At 35.7% G+C, this 22,708-nt stretch overlaps 1 protein-coding gene across 4 annotated transcripts in view; it reads left to right on the top strand.

The window, feature by feature from the left end:
* Positions 1–22,708, top strand: part of CDC42SE2 (CDC42 small effector 2) — a 185,533-nt gene that overhangs the window by 124,379 nt on the left and 38,446 nt on the right. Inside the window, exon 4 of one of the 4 annotated variants that reach the window (XM_078153062.1) lies at positions 13,112–13,173. The exons of the other annotated variants lie outside the window; for them this stretch is intronic. Within the exon in view, the coding sequence (XP_078009188.1) occupies positions 13,135–13,173 (39 nt within the window). The 5' untranslated portion in view covers positions 13,112–13,134. The remainder of the gene's footprint in view (positions 1–13,111; positions 13,174–22,708) is intronic. 4 annotated transcript variants of the gene reach the window in all.

The following is a 22,708-nucleotide window of genomic DNA, read 5'->3' as shown; positions in this document are numbered from 1 at the left end:
ATCTCTTGGTTTACTCCTTCTTTTCTCCATGCACACAGCTATCACTCTTGTTCAGTCCTTGGCACCTCTCATTTGGACTACTTCAATTGATAGCCAGATTGACTCAAAAATCACTTCCTCTCTAGTCCATTCTCCAGTTAGTCAATCAATCAATCAGATATCTATTAAGCATGTGCTTTGTGCCAGGCATTTTGCTAGGCACTGGAGATGCAAAGAATGTAACCATCCCTATTCATATGTGAAGCATACATTCTGTTCTGTGCAGGTCTGACCATGTCACTGTCTTACTCAATAAATTCCTGTTACCTCTAGAAGCAAATATAAACTCTCTTTTGCTTTTAAAACCTTCCATAACTGGACCCCAACCAGCCTTATTATACATTACTCCACTTCCTTCCCTCTGTAGTGCAGTCAAATTGGCATTCATAGTATCCCTCACATATGGCACTCTGTTTCCCAAATCTCTGCCTTTAAAGTGACTGACACCTGTACCTGGACCACCCTCCCTCTTCACCTCTGCCTCTTAGAATCCCTAGTTTCCTTCAGGATTCAATTTAAGTAGAGTACCATCTTCTCTATTGGCAGTTCTTAACTTTTTTGTATGTGTCATGGACACTTTTGGCAGTTGGGCAAAGCCTAAGATATTCTCATTTTCTCCCTCCCTCCCTCTCTCTCTCTCACTCTTTGTCTCTCATAAATGAGAATGTATCTATACACATACATACATATTTATATTTAATGGTTAGTAAAAATAATGATGTATTTTTTCCCATCTATGTTCAGGGAGCTTCTAAAATCTATCCATGAAGTCATGGATCCCAGGTTAAGATCTCTTGTTCTGCACAAAACCTCATTGCCATGGTTTCAACTATTCCCTGCACATAGATGATGCCCAAATCCTTATCTACTGCCCTGACTTCTCCACCTTTTAGAATCTTCAATTTCCTTGAAAGTGCAGCTCAAGCTCCACTTTCTTCTTCTTTTTTTAAGGCAGTTTGGGTTAAGTGACTTGCCCAGGGTCACACAGCTAGTAAGTGTCATGTGTTTGGTCTGAGCTCATATTTGAACTCAGGTCCTCCTAACTTGAGGGCTGGTGCTCTATCCACTACCTAGCTGCCACTTAAAGCTCCACTTTCTCCATGGGCTTTTCCTGATTCCTTTAGTGGTGAGTTCCTCCTCTCACTCTCACCCCAGCCCCCTCCCAAGTTACCTTGTAATTATTTTGTATATATCTCATATAGAGGTAATTCAGTGTAGTGGTTAAGTTAACTTGCCTTGGTGACAGGAAAACTTGTTTTCAGTTGCTTCCTCTGACACCTACTGGTTCTATAATCCTAGGCAAGTCACTTAACCTCTCATTGACCCAGACAGCTCAAAATTGCACCAAGATTTCTCGGATACCTGGTAGATAACGGGTGTGGTGTGTGTGTTGTGTGTGTGTGTGTGTGTGTGTGTGTGTGTGTGTGTGTGTGTGTGTGTGAATGTCTTCTTAATAATTATATTGTGCACTCAATAGAAGGTAAATACCTTGACAGCAAATCGGTTATTGTTCTTTGTTGTTGTTTTGTTTTGTTTGTATTTCTCATTGTCTTAGCACTGTGCCTGGCACAAGGAAAGCGTTCCATGCCTGTTTGTTAATTGATTGGTTGATTGATTCTGAGCAACAACTCTAGCTGCTCCTGGACGTCTCCAACTTGATGTCCCATGGCTACTAAGTATATCCAAAATAATATTTGTTGCCTTTACCCACTAAAATTACATTGTTCACTTCACTGTTGATGTCAGTCATACCACAGTTTGCCCAGTCACGTATATTTGAGATTTTCTCATATCTTGTATGAGTCAGTTACCGAGTTCTGTTGTTTCAGCCACCAATATTTCTCACCTCCAATACCAGCCACCAAGACTGTTGAGGTGGCCTCCTAGCAGTTTTCCCCCCTTCCCACTGCAGCATAAAACCCCCTCCATTTCCCTTGTTGCTCACTTTTGGTTTCTACATATAAATTATGTTTACAATAGTGTTACGTTTAAAAAAAATTGTACATACCTTAATTAAAAAGTACTTTATTGCTAAGAAATGTTAACTGTCATCTGAGACTTCAACAAGTCATAATCTTTTTGCTGGTGGAGGGTCTTGCCTCTGTGTTGATGGCTACTAACTGAACAAGGTGATGATGGTTGCTGAAGGTTGGGGTAGCTGTAGCAATTTATTGAGATAAGTGAAGTTTTCTGCAGCAACTGCCTTTACTTTCACTTGAGCACTTAGAGGTCTTTGTAGGGTTGTTAGTCAATCTAATTTCAATATTGCTGTTTCAAGGAGACACATAGGCCTGAGAAGAGGGAGAGAGATTTGGGAGCAGTCAGAACACACATAATATTTATCAGTTAAGTTTGCTGTCTTATATGGGCAGTTTTGGCACCCCCAAACAATTACAATGGTAATGTCAAAGATCACTGAAAAAAGATCACCGTGATAGATAGGATAACAATGAAAAAGTTTGAGGTATTATGAGAATTACCAAAATGTGATCTAGAGACACAATGTGAACACATGTTGTTAGAAAAATGGTGCTGATAGACTTGCTCAATGCAGGGTTGTCACAAACCTTGTATTTGTTAAAAACAACACCAAAAAACCCTGACAATATTTGAGAAGTGCAATAAAGCAAAGCACAATAAAACAAGGTATTCCTGTTGTCCTAATACCTAAACCAGGGAAAGCTAAAAACTCCAAAAGAAAACAGTAGGCCAGTATAATTAATTAATGTTGTTTCAAGTGGGATTTATACCAAGGAGATGAGTATGGTTCATCATTAGAAAAATAATAAACATAATCTGACAAAAAAATCCAAAATATTCCTAACCATGTGATCATCTCAATAAATGAAGAAAAAGCCTTTGATAAAATACAGCAATAAAACTCTTGAAAGTATAGGCATAGAAGGACCTTTTTTAATATCATGAAAAGCATCTACCTAAAACCAAAAGCAAGCATCATATGTGATGGGGATACATTAGAAAATTTTCCAACAAATGCAAGAGTGAAGCAAGGATAAACTCAGTGCTTGGAGCTCTAGGCCTAGAGTGTGACCCTGGGCAAATCACTTAGCCCTGTTTGCCTCAGTTCCTCATCTTTTACCCAGTATCTTTACCAAGAAGTTCCCAAAAGGAGTCATGAAGAATCAGACACAACTGGAAAAAAAACAAACCAAAAAACAGGACTGAAGAAAGGATGCCCACTTTCTCCACTGTTATTTGATATAATACTGGAAGTGTTAGCAATAAGAAAAGAGAAAGTAATTAAAGATATAAAATTAGGTAATGAGAAAATAAAACTATTTCCTGTTTGCTGATGATATGATGGTTTTTACTTGGAAAACACCAGGGAATCAGCAAGGATATGAATTGAAATTATTAATAGCTTTAGAAAATTTGTAGGCTACAAAACAAATCCTCAAAAGTAAATAGCATTTCTGTATGTTAATAATAAAACCCAAGAAACACTAATAGAGAATTCCCATTCCAAATAACTACAAAATGCATAAAATGCCTGGGACTCAGACTCCCAGTGCACACAAAAGACACTTAAGGATTTAATTGCAAACCACTCCTTAAAGAATTAAGGAACAACAAAAATAGCTGGCGGAATGAATATTCAGTGCTCATGACTATGCCTTGCCAATATGATAAAAATGACAATACTACCAAGATTAGTTTATATCTTTAATTCTGTACTAATCAAATTACCAAGAGGATACTTGACAGAGCTTGATAAAATAATACCAAATTCATTTGGAAAAACAAAAGATCTAAAATATTGAGGGAAACAATGGAAAAAAGTAAGGAAGAGAGACTACACTCAGACCTCAAACTATATTATAAATTAACAGTCATCAAAATGACCTCGTACTAGTTAAAAAAAATAGAAAAATAAATCAATGGAAAAGACTAGACAAGGGAGTTTCAGAAACAATAGAACTCAATAACCCACTGTTTAATAAAGTAGAAAATACAAGCTACACAGGGAAAGCTCCCTGTTGATAAAAATTGCTAGAAAACTGGAAAGCAGTCTTGCAGAAATTAGATTTATATCAAATCTTATACCTGTCTACAATCTATTCTAAGTAGATGTATGCCTAATATTACAGATCATACTATTAAAAAATAGAAGAGATTATGTACTTCTCATAGCTATGAGTAAGAAATGTATCCTTAAATGAGATAGAGGCAATTATAAAATAAAAAATATATAACTTTGAATACTTGTAACTGCAGAGATTCTGCACAGACAGTATTTAATACATCCAGGATAAGAAGAGAAGTGGTCCAATTTGGAAAAAGAAAATCTTTGTATCAAATTTGTCCATTAAGTGTTTGGTATCTTAGATATATGGGGCATCTAGGTGGCACAGCAGATAAAGCTTTGGACCTGGCATCAGAAAGACCTGAGTTTAGATTTGGCCTCAAGACACTTACGTGACTCCAGGCAAGTCACTTAACCCTGTTTGCTTCACTTCCTCATCTGTACAATGAACTGGAAAAGGAAATGGCAAACCACTCTAGTATCTTTGACAAAGAAAACCCCAAATGGAATAAGGAAGAGTCATACATGACTGAAGTAACTGAACAACAACATCCAAGATATATAAGCTCTGTGTGTGTGTGTGTGTGTGTGTGTGTGTGTGTGTGTGTGTGTGTGTGTGTGTGTGTGTGTGTGTATAACTATTAGTAATGCCACAATAGATTGGTGGTCAAAGGATATGAATAAACAGTTCTCAAAACAACTGCAAAATATTTATAACCACATGAAAAAATGTTCTAAATCACTAAAAGCAAGAGAAGTGCAAATCAAAACAACCCTGAGGCTTCATGTCACAACCTGAAAATTGGCAAAAATGAGAAAAGATGTCAACAGATCAGATGTCAGTGTTGGAGAAATCGTGGAAAAATAGGCACACTAATAAATTATTTGTGGAGTTGTGAAATTGTGCAATTATTTTGGAAAGCAATTTTGAATTATGCAAATAAAATGACTAAAATGTCCATACACTTTGAACCAGGGACTCTGTTACGGGGCCTGTACTCCAAGGAAGCCATTGATAAGCAAAAGTCCCTATGCACTCAAATATTTATAGCAGCACTTTTTGTGTTAGCTAAGAATTAGAAACAAAGTAACTAGCCCTGGATTGGGAATTGGCTAAACAAATTTTGATGCTTGAGTGAGTACCACACTACCGTGTGGTAAAAAATGGTGCACAGGGACAGCTAGGTAGTGCAGTGGGTAGAGCACTGGCCCCAGAGTCAGGAGGGACCTGAGTTCAGATCGGAAGTCAGACACACTAGCTGTGTGACTCTGGGCAAGTCACTTAACCCCAATTGCCTCACATTAAAAAAAAAAATGATGTATGTAATGAATCCAGAGAAGCATGAAAACTGATGCAGAGCCAAGAAAATATCCATAGTAGCTGTAACAATGTAAATGGAAAGAAAAAAATATACACCAAAATAATCAAAAGTAAATATAACAAAATTTAAAAGATCAAGTGGGCCTCAAGTGAAGAGGTATGAGAAGATGCCCCCCACCTATCCTTTAGTGGAAGTGGGAGGTCCGTAAGTGTTAAATATTGCATGTATTTTCATACTTCCTCAATGTATTGATCAGTTATTCTGAGATTTTTTTTCCTCTCTAAAACAAACAACCCCCCCCTTCCCATTTGTCAAAGGGGTAGTTCTCACAGAAGGGAAATGGAAAGTATTCATAAGAACACAATGGTGTTGTGAAGAAATAAAAAAAAATCAGTAAGTTTTTTTTAAAAAATCTGCCTATTCATATGCTTTGACCACATTTCAGTCGGGGAATGGTTTTCATTCCTATACATTTGAATCAGTTTCTTATATATTTTAGAAATAAGAATTTTATTAGAGAAACTTGTTGCTGCAAAGATTTTTTTCCCCAGTTGTTTCCCTTCTAATCAGCTGAATTCAATTTGTACACAAACTTTTAAATTTTAGATAATTAAAATTGTCTGTTTCATCTTAAGGGAGCTATGTCTCCCTTGTTTGGTCATAAAATCTTTCCCTGTACTTGTATCTGAAAGTATTTTCTTCTTTGTTCCTCTGATTTGTTTATGATGTGACCTTTTGTATCTAGTTCATGTCTTTATTAGTAGCTTATATAATGATATGTTATTCTAAACCTAATTTTTACAAGATTGATGTTCAGTTTTCCAAGCAGATTAAATAAATTACTGAGTCCTTACCTCAGGACCCAAGGTCTTTGGGTTTATTGAACACTAGGGAACTAGATTCATTTGCATTTTTAAATGTTGTAGTATAGTTTTGCCTTCTGGTGCTAATAGGCTTCTTTTTCCACTTTGTAAAAATGCCCTTGATATTCTTGACTTTGATTCTTTTATGATGTCAAACTTTATATCTAATGCTAAAACCCTTTTTTTCCTTTAGATTAAACTTGATATTTTTTTCTAGTTCTTTTAAATAATCCTGACATTTTGATTGGCATAGCATTGAGTAATTTATCACATTGGTTCAATCTACCCGTGATCAATGAATATTTCTCTAGTTATTTAGATCTGGCCTTATTTGCATAAAGAATATTTTGTAATTTTATTCCTTTAGTCCCTGTTTGTGTCTTGGCAAGTAGACTTGCAGGTATTTTATACTGTCTGTAGTTATTTAAAATGGAATTTCTCCTTCTGTGTCTTACTGCTGGAGATTTTATTAGTGATATACAGAAATGTTGATTATTTGTCGGGGTTTATTTTATATCCTACAACTTTCTGTAAGTAAACCATTATATCTTCTACAAAAAGCAATCATTTTGTTTCCTTTTTGCCTGTTTCTTCCCATAATTTTTTTGCCTTATTCCTATAGCTAGCATTTCTAGCCCTATCTTGAATTGTAATAATGATAAAGGACATTCTCACTTTACCCTTGATCTTATTAGAAGGGACTCTGTTTGTAATGGGCATTGTCTCTCCATTGCAGTTAATGTTTGGCTCTTGAATTTAAATGTGTACTGCTTTTCATATTAAGGAAAACTCCATTTATTTTGTATTTCTTTCTAGTGTTTTTATTTTCTAACAGGAATGAGTATTGTATCTTTTCAAAAGCTTTTTTTTCTTCTGATGATGATATAATCATGATTTTTGTTCTTTTTTATTAATATGGTAAACTATGTTTATTATTTTGTTAATATTGAACCATCCCTGTATTCTTGGTAATCTATCCTGGTAATATTGTATAATCTTTGTGTTATATTGCTTTAGTTTTCTTGCTATCACTTTATTTAAAATTTTTTGCACCAATTTTCATTAGGGATATTGATACAGAGTTTGATTTGATTATTTTAACTCTCCTTGGTTTAGGTATCAATACCATATTTATATTATAGAAAGAATTTGTTAGGATTCCTTCCCTTTCTTTCTTCTTTCTTTCTTCTTCTTTCTTTCTTTCTTTCTTTCTTCTTTCCTTCTTTCCTTCTTTCCTTCTTTCCTTCTTTCTTTCTTTCTTTCTTCTTTCTTCTTCTTTCTTTCTTTCTTTCTTTTCTTTCTTTCTTTCTTTCTTTCTTTCTTTCTTTCTTTCTTTCTTTCTTTCTTTCTTCCTTCCTTCCCTTTCTTTCCTTCAGGAATTCAGGGTTAAGTGACTTGCCTAGGGTCACGTAGCCAGTAAGTATCAAGTGTCTGAGTCCGAATTTGAACTCAGGTCCTCCTGACTCCAGGGCTGATGCTCTGTCTGCTGTACCACCCAGCTGGCCTAGGATTCCCTCCTTTCCTATTTTTTTTTCTAAATAGTTTATGTAGTATTGGAATTGTGTATTATTGGACCTTTCTATCTGTCTGTCTATGCTGAGCTGGCCCGGAAAAATACCTTACTCGTTTTTTCCATGGATTTCCTGATCAGGTTTTGGTCTAGTACATTATCTAGATTTTGTGAACAAGTTGTATTGGAGGAGCGAGGCTGCTTCTTTCTTGCTGTGATGATTAGTCATCTTGATTCTACACAGTCAATATATTGTACCTCAAGCGGGTACCTCATTACATTGTATCACACGTAGGCATGAAGTGACGTAGAAAGTCTTCTGTACACTGTGATTTATATTAAATTTATTAATGGATTGTGTGAAAACATTTTCATTTTTCCCAACAATGAACTGACTGTAGATTTAGACAAATGTGAGTAACCCTTCAAAATCTAGTGATAATTTCAATGAAAATATGATAGCTGATATTTATGACTGAACTGGCAGAATTGTTGGGGGCGGAATCATAATTAAAACAGTGGTCTTTTGGAGAAGTTTTTATGATTACATCTTGGGGTTTCGTGTGTTCCTGAGGTTATATTTTTTCAAAGCAGTGATAAGATATACCATGTTTTATAACTTAATGTAAGTAATAGAATTAACACACTTGTGTCAAAATTAAATTCCCATCATTGTTAATATTTTGTGGATTAGAAGTGCTGAGCCCTAAAGAACCTTTTAAAATTTATTTTCAATTACATCTTAGGAGTAATATTCTTCTTGTGACTCCAGAAGACAGAGAAGGAAAATATGTATACGAATGATATAGAAAACTAGTCCAATTCAATTTGTTTCTCAGTTTTTTGGTACAACATTCATTATGGTCTTTGTGGTTTCCTGTCACATGTTAGGCATTTCTCCCCGCACCTGGTTGACTGTTGATTGAATGACATAAATTGACATTTAAAAAATAAGATGACTAGCTAATATTTATTTTCTTTTTTCTTTTTAAATTTTTGTTAAATTTAATATTTTGTTTTTCACAATTACATGTAAAAACAATTTTAAACATTTGTTGTTTTTTTTTTAATATTGCGTTCCAAATTCTTCTCTTCCTCTCTGCTTTACCCCCTCCTTAAGAAAGCGGACAATTTGATATTAGTTATACATATAGAGTCATACAAAATGTATTTCCATATTAGTCATGTTGTGAAAGAAGGCAGGACAAAAAACAAACAAGAAAAAACAAGTTTTTCAAAAAATGGTATGCTTCGATTTACAGACTCCCATCAGTTCTTTTTCTGGAGATGGATAGCATTTTTCAGAAGTCCTTCAGAATTGCTTTAGATAATTGTATTGCTGAGAATGGCTAAATCATTCACAGCTGTTCATTGTGCAATATTGTTGTTACTGTGTATAGTGTTCTAATTCTGCTCATTTCATGTTGCATCAGTTCATGTAAGTCTTTCCAGGTCTTTCTGAGGGGATCTCACTCATAATTTTTTATAGCACAGTAGTATTCCATCACAATCATATATCACAACTTGTTCAGCCATTCCCCAAATGATGGGCATCCCCCTCAATTTCCAATTCTTTTCCACCATAAGAAGAATAAATATTTTTGTACGTATAAGGCCTTTTCCCTTTTCTTTTTTTAATCTCTTTGGGATACAGACCTAGTAGTAGTATTGCTTGGTCAAACAGTATGCAGAGTCTGATAGCTCTTTGGGTATAGATCCAAATTTGTCTCCAGAATGCTTGAATCAGTTCACAACTCTACCAACACTACATTAGTTGTCTCAATTTTCCCACATTCCCTCCAACATTTATCATTTTACTTTTCTGTCATATTAGCCAATCTGATAGGTGTGGGGTGGTTCCTCAGAGTTGTTTCAATTTTAATTTCACACACAGTCACACAGCCAGGAAGTTTCTGAAGCTAGATGTGAACTTAGTAGGGAGAGGAGGGCGGGAATACATAACATAACCCAATAGAATTGGGTGATTAATTTGGATTGAACAGGCCTCAGAGGAGAAGTTATTTAGTGATGATGGTAACAGGAGAATCTGGACATGACTACTTTAAGGAAAACGTATGAGTAAAAAGTGGAACTAGTATAATTAGGGATTCAGTGTCAATAGGAGGGAGCCAGATCTAAATGAATGCTTCTGGCTTAGGAGTGCAAAATGAAATGGTTTAAGATGAAAGTAAGCGTGTTAATTATGTGGCTGGCATCCCAGAAAGTATAGTAGAAGGGAAGGGCAAATCTATAGTGTAATGTTGGTGGAGGGGAGTAAATTTGAAGGGGATGGAAGTAAGGGAATGGGCAGTTGGGAAAGAGGAATATGGTTTTTATATAAGCAAGCAGGGGTTTAGAATCACTTAATGACAGCTTTCATGCCCCCACTAAGTAGTTCTTTTCTTGGTTAAATATTGCCAATTCCTTCAACCTTTTATGGCATTAGAGTATACATTTGATTAACACGATGAATTTTCGACTTTAAAATATGTAAGTGTAATTATGGTAATTATTATTTAAATTATTTTAAGAGATTATATGGAGAGAGAGAGAGAGAGAGAGGAGAAAGAATAGCTAGGTAGTGCTTGGCCCTAAGAGAGACAGTAAGGAAGACGCATCTTCCTGAATTCAGATCTGGCCTCAAGCACTTACAAGCTGTGTGACCCTGAACAACCCAGTTTGACTCAGTTTCCTCATCTGTACAGTGAGCTGGAGAAGGAAGTGGCAAACAACTCCAGTATCTTTGTCAAGAAAACCTCAACTGGGGTCACAAAGAATTGGACACGACTGAACAACAACAACAAATAGAGACAGAAACAGAGAGTACTAGGCAGAGTGATCATATAGCATGCGTCATACATTATTGAATTAATGTCAACTTAACACTGATCATATTTATTACTGGACCATATTGACCCAATTCTGGATTTATTATTTGATAGAGTGACAAAATTACTTGGAAAATTGATACTTCTTTGCAATAAACATAAATAATCCCTGCAGGTTATTGCTTATAGAAGAAAATTTTTCATTAAAAGAGTTAATCACTTTGCAGTTATCAATAGTTGTCACATTTTGAGATGAAATATAGCACTTTCTGTTCTACTTCACAAAAGGTGCTTCTGGAATTCCCCTAGCTAGACCTAATTCAAATCACATTCTTGTCACATGTTGCTAATATAGTCCAGCTTCAAAATGCTCAACTTCTGAAAAGGCTATATTGTTCAGTGAGAATATCCAATACTTTTCCTTTCCAAATCTTCATTTTTTTGAAAATAATAAAAAAAGAACTTGAGGAAATTAAACTTGTAATTCTTTCTCCATGTAATTAATCCATGTATAAATGTTGCATATTCCCCATCTTGGATAGGCTATATATTCTTGGATCCTTGATTCATTTATTCGTGCATTTCCTCCACTGATACATTTCACAGCCTTCTCCATGACTTAATAGACCATGTCATGAATTGCTGTGGATAAAAAAAAAATCCATCATCTATTGAGTAACTGTCTTGTAATGAACAGATAGGAATATTTTATACTACTAAGTAAATTATAATAATAAATAAAAATTGATATATACCTCATAAGGAAAAATCATAAATACTATAGGTCCCATGTAGGAAAAGATAACACATTTCTATAGCAAATATTATACTTAATAGTTAAAAATTAATATTCTCTGTGTCCATTTTAGTTCCCCAGTTATTTAGGTCTTTTGTTCCTAATTTTTTGAGAAAAAATTCCAATGGTAGTTTTGAGTTTGGGGTGGGGAGAAGGTAGGTGATGAGAAAGAATAGTCCATTTCTTTACCTCCATTTGCAAGGAAGAGTGGTATATATGTATAATAAAAGATTAGATTAATGTTTTTATATTTTTTCTTCTTATTCAAAAGTATATAGAGAAGTTACCATTTATCCAAATGCTTCCGTTGTTTTTCATATGATTCAAAAACACTAGTTGTGGAAGCCAGATCTTACTAATCCAAAAAACAGGACCTTGCATTTTACTGAGGGAGGTAAAAAATGTTGGTCAGTTAAAGAATTTTTAAGTGCCTACTATTGCCAGTCACAAGGGATGCAAAGAAAAGCAAAAGCATGGTTCCTGCCCCCTAGGAGTTCATGTTCTAATGGGGCAGACAGTGTGCAAATAATTTTATGCATGCAAGATATATAAAGGATTGACTGGAGGTACCCTCCAAAGGAAGGCACTAGTATTGATCAGGATGGGAAAGGCCCCTTGTAGAAGGTAGGATTACAGATGTTTTGTGGGTATGTTTCTTTCTGTTTGTTTTTTTGTTTGTTTTTGTTTTGTGAGGCCATGGGGTGAAGTGACTTGCCCAGGGTCACATAGCTAGTAAGTGTCAAGTGTCTGAGATCACATTTGAACTCAGGTCTTCCTGAATCCAGGACCAGTGCTCTATTCACTGTACCATCTAGCTGCCATAGAGCTGAGTTTTTAAGGATACCAGGGAAGCTGAGAAGCAGAGATGAGGAAGGAGAACATTCCATATATAGGAGAAGCCAGGGAAAACACATGGAATTTGAAGATGAGATGTCAAGGAACAGCAAATAAGCCTATATAAACTGGATCATAGTATATGTGGAGGGAAGTAAGATGTAAGAATACTGGAAAGGTAAGAAGAGGCTAGGTTTTGAAGAGCTTTAAATGCCAAAGAGGACTTTATATTTGATCTGGGAGGTATAAGAAGCCAATAGAGCTTATTGAGTAGGATGGTGACGGAGACCTGCACTTTAAGATCACCATGGCAGCTGATTGGAGAACAGACAAGATTGAAGAGGGACTTGAGTCAGGAGACTATGCTGTATAATAGTCCAAGTGTTAGGTGATGAGGGCCACCACAGGGCATGGCTGTATTGGTAGAGACAGGGATGCTTTTGTGGTGGGGGGAAAGAAGAGGTTAGAGGAGGTCCAGTAGAGAAACTCTTCACTCATACAACTTGGTATTTCATCCAAAACTTAATCTTAGAGGTTTACGGAGAACACTGATAGATTAAGTGGTCTTTGATTTTAAAAAAATGAATAGATGATGGAATCAATGCCATGTAACAGAGGATAAATATAAAAGTTTAGCATGATCCTCTAAAAATAGTGTTAGAAATGCTAAAGAGCAAAATGAACTGAGGATGATGAGGGAAATTTAGGTCAACAAAAAGGTTTTTTTGGTTAGATTTTTTAGCTTTGTTGAGAGAAAAGGAAAAAAATCAAAGGAAAGGTACCTTAGTTTGATATGCATGGAATGATAATAGCTGACAACAGAGAGACAGCAGAACCTCTCCATTCTTAATCTGTTTACATTTTCTCTGCAAAGGAAGGCCACCCTTTACACTGGAAATGGCAAAACAAACATTACTAACAGAGTTGATCCCCAAGGTAAGTAAATCTATGTCGTATGAGGTAAGCTAAGTCCATATCATATGAGTATTGGTTGAAGGAAGTGGGCATGTTTATTGTTAGAGAAGAGAAGAATCTGGGAGGACACAGTACCTGTATTCGTGTATTTGAAAGGCAAGCTGAAAGGCCCCCATTTAAAGCTGTGCAAGATCACTTGAGATTTTTTTTTTCTGTTGCTACTTCAAAGTACACTGATGACTAATATTAAGCTTGCATGTACTAAAATCCCCAGATCTTTGTCAGAACAACTACTGCCTAAACATGCCTTCCTTGTTGTATATTTGTGAAGTTTATTTTTACTCAAGGATAAGACTTTATCTTTAACTCTATTGAATTTCATCTCAGCCTAATGTTTTAACCTGTCAGGATCCTCATTGACTTTGTCCTCCAGGGTGTTAGCTATCCTTCTCACCTTGGTGTCATCTTACAGATTTCATGAGCATATTGTCTATACTTTCATTCAAGTCATTGATAAAAGTGTCCAGCAGCACAGACCCAAGCACAGATTCCTGGAGTAGTCCACTACAGACCTCGTGCCATGTTAACATTAAACATTAACAACTTCTCTTTGAGTTTGGACATCCAATCAGTTCTGAATCCCTCTATATCAGGCTTGCACAACCTGCCCAAAGATCTTGGACCTCTACATTTTGGGGCTACCCAAAATCCTTGGGTGGGCCATAGGTTGTAGAGGCCTGCTCTCTATCATTATCTAATCTACATCTCTCCATCTTCTCTCTGAAAATAGTATGAGATACCTTATCAAAAGCTGGTGTGTGCATACTGTACTTCTAGCTTTTTGCTATTATAAACAGGGGTGTTGTGAGTACAGTAGTGTCATCTGTAGGTCAAAGGGTATAAGCAATTTAGTTTGCTTTTTTTAATTTGTCTTCCAGAATTTGGATCAACTTACAGCTGTATCAACATTAATTAATATGATTTATCTTCATACAGCTCCTTTAGCATAAAATTTTTCCATATTTTAATGTCTCAGCTATTTCCTATGTAACCTTGGGGGGGTAGAAGGGGAGATGAGGAGCATTTATTAAGCACCTGCTATATGATAGACATCATGCTGAGTGTCTGACTTGATCCTTGGAACAGCCCTGAAAGGTAGATCTAGCTATTATTAACTCCATTTTATAGTTGAGGAAACTGAGGCAGACAGGTTGCCCAGGGTCACACAGATTTGAACTCATCTTTCTGACTTCAGGCCCAGCACTCTATCCGCTGCATCACCTAGCTGCCTACTGTAGGCAAGTCAGTTAACCTCCTTGAGCCTGAAATTCCTCATCTGTAAAATGAGGATGGTTTCAGAGGTCCCTTCCAAATCTAGATCTATGTTTCTTGATCTTTGGTTCTTTGATAAGTTTGAGATGATGCCTCTTAGTTTTATTTTTAACGTCTGATTACTATTAATTTTGAATGTTTTCTAGTTTGTTATTGATAGTTTTAGTTTCTTCTTTTGAAAACTTTGTTCTTGGATCATATCATTAGTAGAATCTTTGAGCAGTTGTTTTCTGCAAACTTTCCCAACCTGCAAGCCTAAGAAAAAGGAATTATGCACCAGATATAAAGTTGAATACACAAGATAAGGAGAAGAAAAGACTGCATGTAAATAAAGACCCCTTGGAATAACATCAAAAACCTTAAATACTTATGAGGTCCCACTTAGTGTCCCTCAATCCTAACCCATACTGAGTGCGATCAGCATAAGTAATCTCTTAAGCTTTGGCTTTGAGGTGTTTCTGGGAAGGAAGGGGGTCCTTATCTGCCCTTACATGTTATTGACACTGCTAAATCCCTCCTCTTTCTTCACGTGGCAGCAGGTACCAATAATGCACAGCCACTCAAAGGAAAAGAAGAATAAGTGGAAGAGGGAGGTGGAAGATTCTGGCAACACAGAATACAGTGCACAATAGGCTAGGAAGGAAATTTTCCAAGTATGGGGAAAATGGAACTGGAAGTCCATCCGAGGCCAGTCCAGTTGCTGGAGTTGACATTGGATAGGGGCCTGTGCCAGATTTCGGGTATCTGCAGCATTGAAAAGAAGAAAACCAGAACAAGATTGGAGAATACAAGAAAAATGACCAGTATTCCAAGGGAGGAAGCCTGAGTTTAAAATTGGTTACAGATAGCAAAATGGAAAGAGAAACACATAGAAGAGTGATTAAAAATGCAGAGAGGCAAGAACACAATGAACAAGTATTATACTATGAAGAAAAATGAGCCCAAATTCCTCAATGTAAAAGGGACTATTGTGGACTCCCAAAAGAACAACAAGTAAAATACTCCAGACTATTCCTAAAATTTAATAAAATTTGTATAGTAAAATATTATAAAGAAAGTTAGATCTCTAATTTAAAACTTGGGGAATTCTCCAAATCTCTAAAATAGACACTGAAAGAGAGGATATGGGGGCAGTTAGGTAACATAATGAATAAGAGCATTGTACTTGGAGTGAGGAAGAAGTGAGTTCAAATACCATCTCTGACATTTACTGTTTGACCCTGGGCAAGTCCAAAAGTGGATAATAATAGCACCCACCTTTATACGGTTGCATGACAATCTAATTAGATAGCATGCATAGCATCTTGCAGACTCTATGATGCGTATTAATGAGACACTAATTTGATTTGGAAACACAAAATAACAGAAATGGAAGAACATTTGGCATAAGAAAAACAGGAGGTAACAACATTATAAGCACAAGAGTTATATATAAGTCAAAGTAGCTGTGACCTTGAAGACAGGGTGTGCAAAGATAATATAAGGATCATACTTACGGAAAAGAATATGGTATATGAAGAAATCATGTCCTTAAATAATAAGACAAAAACAAACTACGTGGAAATTTAGTTAAACCAACATCTTGCATCATATACCACAGTAGTCTCTTTACATATGACATGTAAACATCATACAACAAAAAATTGGAGTAAGGTATAATTAATTCATAGCTGTGACTATGAGGAATGGATTTTTTACCAAAAAAGAAAAGATAGATAATTTCATTTACATGAATTTGAAAAGCTTTTTCACAAGGTTAACACCACTTTGATAAGAAAGAAAAGTAGGGCAGCTAGGTGGCACAGTGGATAGAGCACTAGCCCTGGAGTCAGGAGCACCTGAGTTCAAATCTTGTCGCGGACCAGACACTTGACACTTACTAGCTGTGTGACCCTGGGCAAGTCATTTAACCTCAATTGCCCACCCCCCCCCAAAAAAAATAGTACTCTATTGGGAAAATATTTACATCAAGCAACTCTGATAAGGGATTTGTTTTCCAGTATATAGGAACTAATAAAAATGTATAAGACCATAAGCCTTTCTCTAGTAGATATAGGAAGTCATCAGAAAGTTTACAAAAGAATTACAAATTATTGTTTAAAAAATTACAAATCATATGAAGTAATACTCCACATTACTACTAAAAACAAAGAAGCAAAAATTAACAAAAGTCAATAATGGAGGAATTGTGAAAACTTGGGCATGTGTGAATGTGAAGCTATGAATTAGGCCAACTACTCTGTAAAGTAATTGGGAATTATTCTCAGAAAGTGACTTATTATTCTTGCTATCCAGAGGTCCCACTACTAGGCATATGCCTCTAAAGAAGTGAACAATAAAAAGAAAGGCTCACTATATATACCAAAATATTTATAGCATTACTTTCCTTAGTAGCAAAGAATGGAAAACAATGCAGATGTTCATCAGTCGGGTAGTATCTAAATAAGGTATGGCATATGACTGTAATGGAATATTACTGTGCTGTTAGAAATGATGAATAGACAAATGCAAATCCCTCTCCATGCACAAGTGATCTTGTGCATCTTCTCCAGCAGATTTCCCTCTCTTTTATCTTCACTCTCATTTATTTTCAGTTTCTCCTTGTCTTCTAGCTGTTTCCTTGCTACTATAAACATGCCCCTGTCTCCCTCATCCTCAAAAATCACTCGATTAATCCACTCCTCTGCATATCTCTTGTCTCATATGTCTCCTTCCCTTTATGGCTAAACTCTTGAGAAAGTCCATATAGGTACCTCCATTTCTTTTCCCCTTATTCTCTTCTTAACTTTGTCTAGTCTGGTTTCTGTCTTCATCATTGAATGAAAACTATTCTGTAAAGTTCCTAATGATTTCTTTAATCACCAGATCTAATGGACTTTTCTCAATCCTCATCTTTCTTCATGTTTCTGTAGCCTTTTAACACTGTTAGCCTTTGTGTTCCGGCTAAAATTCTACCTCTTACAGGAAGATTGTGCCCATCTCTCTTAATTCTTCCCTCTGTTGATTATTTCTACTTTATCCTGTATGTAGCTTGTTTGTATATAGTTATTTACATGTTTTCACTCCTTAGATTAAGACTTCCTTAAGAGTAAGAACTCTCTTTTGCCATTATATCTTAAGTAGTGCTTAAAGGAAGAAACTGATGTTATCAATAACTATATGAAAAAGTGCTCCAAAATTACTAACAATAAGGAAAATGCAAATTTGAAAAAAACCTGAGGTTCCACTTCGTATCCATCAGAATGGCAAAGATGACATAAGAGGAAAATGAAGATTTCTGGAGGGGCTGAGGAAAAATAGGCACATTAATATACTGTTGGTGGCATTGTCAATTGGTCCAACCAATCTAGAAACCAATTTGAAACTCTATGTAAAAAGTCACCAAACTGTGCACACTTTTTGACCCAGTAACACCACTTTTGGAGGCTTTTTTTACTCCAGAGAAAGAATATCTATCCCATATGAAGAAGTGGCCTTTCCCCTTACCAAGACAAAACCCTCTAATTGCCCAAGTTCTTCCATTCCTTCCCATATTCTCCAGCAGATTGCTTCTCTACCATACCCATTCTCTCTTATCTTCAGTATCTCCTTTTCTACTGTCTACTTTTGCTGTGGTCTACAAACATGCCCATCTTCCCCACTCTCTCCCCAACCATCCTCAAAAACAAAACAAAACAAAAAAAACCGAGGATCTGATATAATCTCTTCTCCCTTTTGTGGCTAAACTTACTGAGAAGGCTGTTCATAATTGATTCCTCTTCTTTTCTCTTTTACTCTAAGCTCTATCATCTGGCTTCCAACCTTATAATTTAATTGAAACTGTTCTCTCCAAAGTTACCAATGAGCTCTTCATTTCCAAATTTAATGGTCTTTTCTCATTTTTAAGAATCATATTTTATCTTTTGCAAAGTATCCTTTATCTCCAGCTCTTGAGAATGAAAGAAAAATAAAACTCCTGTTACAAACATGTATATTCAAGCAAAACAAATTTCTACATTGGCCACGTTAAAAAAAAAGTCTTAACCTCTCTATCAGAAAGTGGGCAGCATATTTCATCACTAGTCATCTGGAATCAGAGCTGGTCATAGAGTTGATCAGAGTTGATCATAGTCCTTAATTCCTTCGAAGTTGTTTTTCTTTACAATGTTGTTGTTGTCATTGTATAAATTGTTCTGGCTGTTTACTTCATTCTGTTCATATAAGTCTTACATAATTTGACTTCCTTTGTGATCTGTGATGGTGATAGGGTTCAGAAAGGACACATCTAGAATCTTCCCATATTTGAATGGAGAATGCCATTTGTTATATATTTGAACCATTTCCTCATACGTTACATATGAAACCTTTATCAGAGAAACTTTAAAAATTGCATAGATAACAATCCCTTCTCGTTTTAATTGAACTGATTTTGTTTGTGCAAAAATTTTAATTTTATCTGAATTGTCCATTTTATCTTCTGTGATATTTTCCATCCCTTATTTAGTCAGAAATTCTTCCCCAGTCATATTTGTGAAATGTATTTCTTTCCTTTCTGTAATTCATTTGTGATAAGACATATAAGTGTCATATTTGTTTGGCATTTTTATTGAGATAGATACTAGTAAAGGTTTATTGATTGGTTGATCTACTAAGATAAACAGTACAGATGGAGTTATATATTCTATTAAAAACTAGTAATCATCATAATTATTTGCTACTCGTTAAGAAATAGAGAAGTGGAACAGATTAGTCACACAACATAAAGAAGAAAACCAGCACCATAGTCTGGTGGTTTATAAACACAAAGACTCTAGAAAGCAATAAGGCAGAAACCAGATACAGATGAACGTTCACATCATATATATACATGTCTATCTATATACTAATAACTATCTGTCTAACTCTATCTCTCTTTATCTGTATGGTGTGGTGTGTTGGTATATACCTAATTTCTGCCTGATTGCTTTTCAGTTTTCCCAGCAGTTTTTATTGAATAATGAGTCTTGTCCCTATAACTAAGGTCTCTGTGTTTATCATCCACTAGGCTACTGCGTTGGTTTCTTTCTGTATGTTGGGTGACTGATCTGCTCTATTGATCAACCTGTTTATTTCTTAACCAGTTGCAAATAATTAGAAAAAGGGGATATCAGAGAATGAGATGGATAGATAGTATCATGAAAACAATGAATGTAAACAGACTTCAAGAGACAGTGGAGGTCATGCAGAGTGAGACATGACTGACTGAATAACAACAAAAGCTTTTTCTTTCTTTCTTTGGGGGGGGAGGGGCCTAGGCAGTGGGATTAAGTGATTTGCCCAGGGTCACACAGCTAGTAAGTGCCAATTGTCTGAGGCCGGATTTGAACTCTGCCCCAACAAAAGGTTTCTAACAGAATTTGAGATCTGATACTCCGAGACCACTTTCCTTTTCACTTTTTTCGTTATTTCTTTACAGTTTTGACTATTTCTCCAGCTGGATTTTATTATAACTCTTTATACTTCTGTAAAGTAATCCCTTGATCATTAGATTGGCATGACACTAAATGAGTAAATTAATTTAGGTAGTATTGTCATTTTTATTATATTGGCTCAGCCTCCCCATGCCAAATTAATATTTTTCTGGTTATTTAGGTCCATTTAATTTTTTTTTTCAATTAACAAAAATTCACATTTTTTCTGTCCCATCTCCCCCTGATTGGAAAGAAGAGAAAAATAAAGCCCTTATAACAAATAGGCATAGCCAAGCAAAAGGAATTCCAACATCGATAATGTCCAAAAATATATGATTCAGTCTGTATCATCTCTTGGTCAAGGAGGTGGTTGTGATGTTTCATTATAATTTCCCTGGCTGCTCATTATGTTGATCAGAATTCTTAAGTCTCTCTAAGTTCAAAGTTGTTTCTCTTTACATGTTGTTGTAATACAAATTGTTCTCTTGATTTTGCCACTTTGTTCTGCATCAGTTCATACAGGTCTTCTGAGTTTTCTCTGAAACTTCTACCTTGATCATTTGTTACATCCTTTTTTTTGAAGGTAGCTAGGTGAACCTGGAAAAGTCACCTATGTTCGCCTTAATTTCAACTGTAAAATGGGGATAATAACATCACCTACCTCACAATTTTTTGTATGTGATGATCAAATTAGATTATATTTGTAAAATCCTTGGCACATAGTAGGTGCTACATAAATGTTGATTCCTTTCCCTTCTTATGGCAGAATAGTATTTCATTACATTCGTAAAACATAATTTGTTCAGCCGTTCCCCAATTTGTGTGTAGTCTTTGAATTTCCACTTCTTTGCAGCCACAAAAAGGGCTTCAATAAGTTTTTTATACATATAGATCTTTTTTCTTCTTTATTTGCTCTCTTAACTTAAATGTTGTGGTACTGCTGTGTCAGAGCATGCACAATTTACTAAATTTTGGGCTGTATTTACAAATTACTTCCCAGTATAACTAGGCCAATTAAATTAGGAAAACTGGTTTGTCATAGCTTCTCCAACATTTGCTATTTTCCTTTTCTTTTTTTTTTTGAGGGGGAGGGCATTTTGCCATTCTGCTGATAAGTTTTAGGTGGAACCTCAAAATAACTTTTATTTACATTTTTCTACTTGTTAGTAGTTTAGAACATTTAAAATGTGTTGATCGTTTTGATTTCTTCTTCTGAAAACCACCATCTCTATCCTTTGACCATTTATCAGTTTGAAAATGACACATTTTATTATAAATTTGAATCCATTCAATATACATACTATGCATTTTCAAAAGTATGCCTCTTAACTAATGAAAATAAATGCTAGAGAAGGTGGCCCAGCCATATTAGATCTTAAATTATATTATAAAGCAACAGTCATCAAAACTACTTAGTATTAGCTGGGAAATAGAGCGGTGGATCAGTGGAATAGGTTAGGTATACAAGACACAGTAGTCAATGACTATACTAATCCTGTTTGATAAACTTAAAAGACCCCAGCTTCTGGGATAAGAACTTCCTATTTGACAAAAACTGCTGGGAAAACTGGAAAAGAGTATTGCAAAAACCAGGCATAGACCAAAATCTTACACCCTATACCAAAATAAAGTCAAAATGGGTACACAATTTAGGTGAAAAGGCTGATACTATAATCAAACTGGAGAGCAAGGAATAGTTTACCTGTCAGATTTATGGAGAACAGAAACACTTATGACCAAAAAAGCGATAGAGAACATTACAAAATGCAAAACAGATAGTTTTGATTATGTTAAACTGAAAAGTTTTGGCACAAACAAAGCCAATGCAACCAAGTTTAGGAAGGAAGCAGAAAACTGGGAAGGAATTTTTACAGCTAGTGTCTGTGATAAGGGCCTCTTTTCTAAAATATATAGAGAACTGAGTCAAATTTATAAGAATACAAGTCATTCCCCAATTGATAAATGGTCAAAGGATATGAACAGGCAGTTTTCAGATAAAGAATTAAAGCTATCTATAGTCATGAAAAAATGCTCTAAATTATTATTATTGTTAGAGAAATGCAAATCAAAACAACTCTGAGATACCACATCACACCTATCAGATTGGCTAACGTGACAAAAGAGGAGAATGATAAATGCTGGAGAAGATGTGGGAAAATTGGAATATTAATGCATTCATTGTTGGTGGAGTTGTGAACTGATCCCAACTTTTTGAAGAGCAATTTGGAACTATGACCAAAGGACTATAAAAATATGCATACCCTTTGACCCAGCAATAGCACTTCTAGGGCAGTATCCCAAAGAGATCATGCAAATGCGAAAAGAACACACGTGTACAAAAGTACTTATAGCTGCTGTTTTTGTGGTGGCAAAGAATTGGAAATTGAGGGGATGCCCATCAATTGGAGAATGGCTGAACAAATTGTGGTATATGAAATGGAATACTATTGTGCTATGAGAAATGATGAGCAAGGGGCAGCTAGGTGGTGCAGTGGATAGAGCACCAGCCCTGGAGTCAGGAGGACCTGAGTTCAAATCCGTCCTCATTCAGACATATAACACGCACCAGCTGTGTCTCTGGGCAAAGTCACTTAACCCCAATTGCCTTACCAAACAAATAAAAAAAAAGCAAAGCAAAAAAAAAGGGGGGGGGGAAGAAATGATGAGCAAGCAGACTTCAGAAAAACCTGGAAAGACTTATATGGCGTGATGCTGAGTGAAGTGTTGCAGAACCGGGAGAACATTGTACACAATAACAGCAGCACTGTGAGATGACTAACTTTGATAGACTTAGC

This window comes from Phascolarctos cinereus, unplaced genomic scaffold (assembly GCF_003287225.1).
Source record: "Phascolarctos cinereus isolate Bilbo 61053 unplaced genomic scaffold, phaCin_HiC Scaffold_4;HRSCAF=312, whole genome shotgun sequence".
Lineage (NCBI taxonomy): Eukaryota > Metazoa > Chordata > Mammalia > Diprotodontia > Phascolarctidae > Phascolarctos > Phascolarctos cinereus.
The sequence above is the reverse complement of the archived record's forward strand: the minus strand, read 5'-3'. Positions and strand labels throughout refer to the sequence as shown.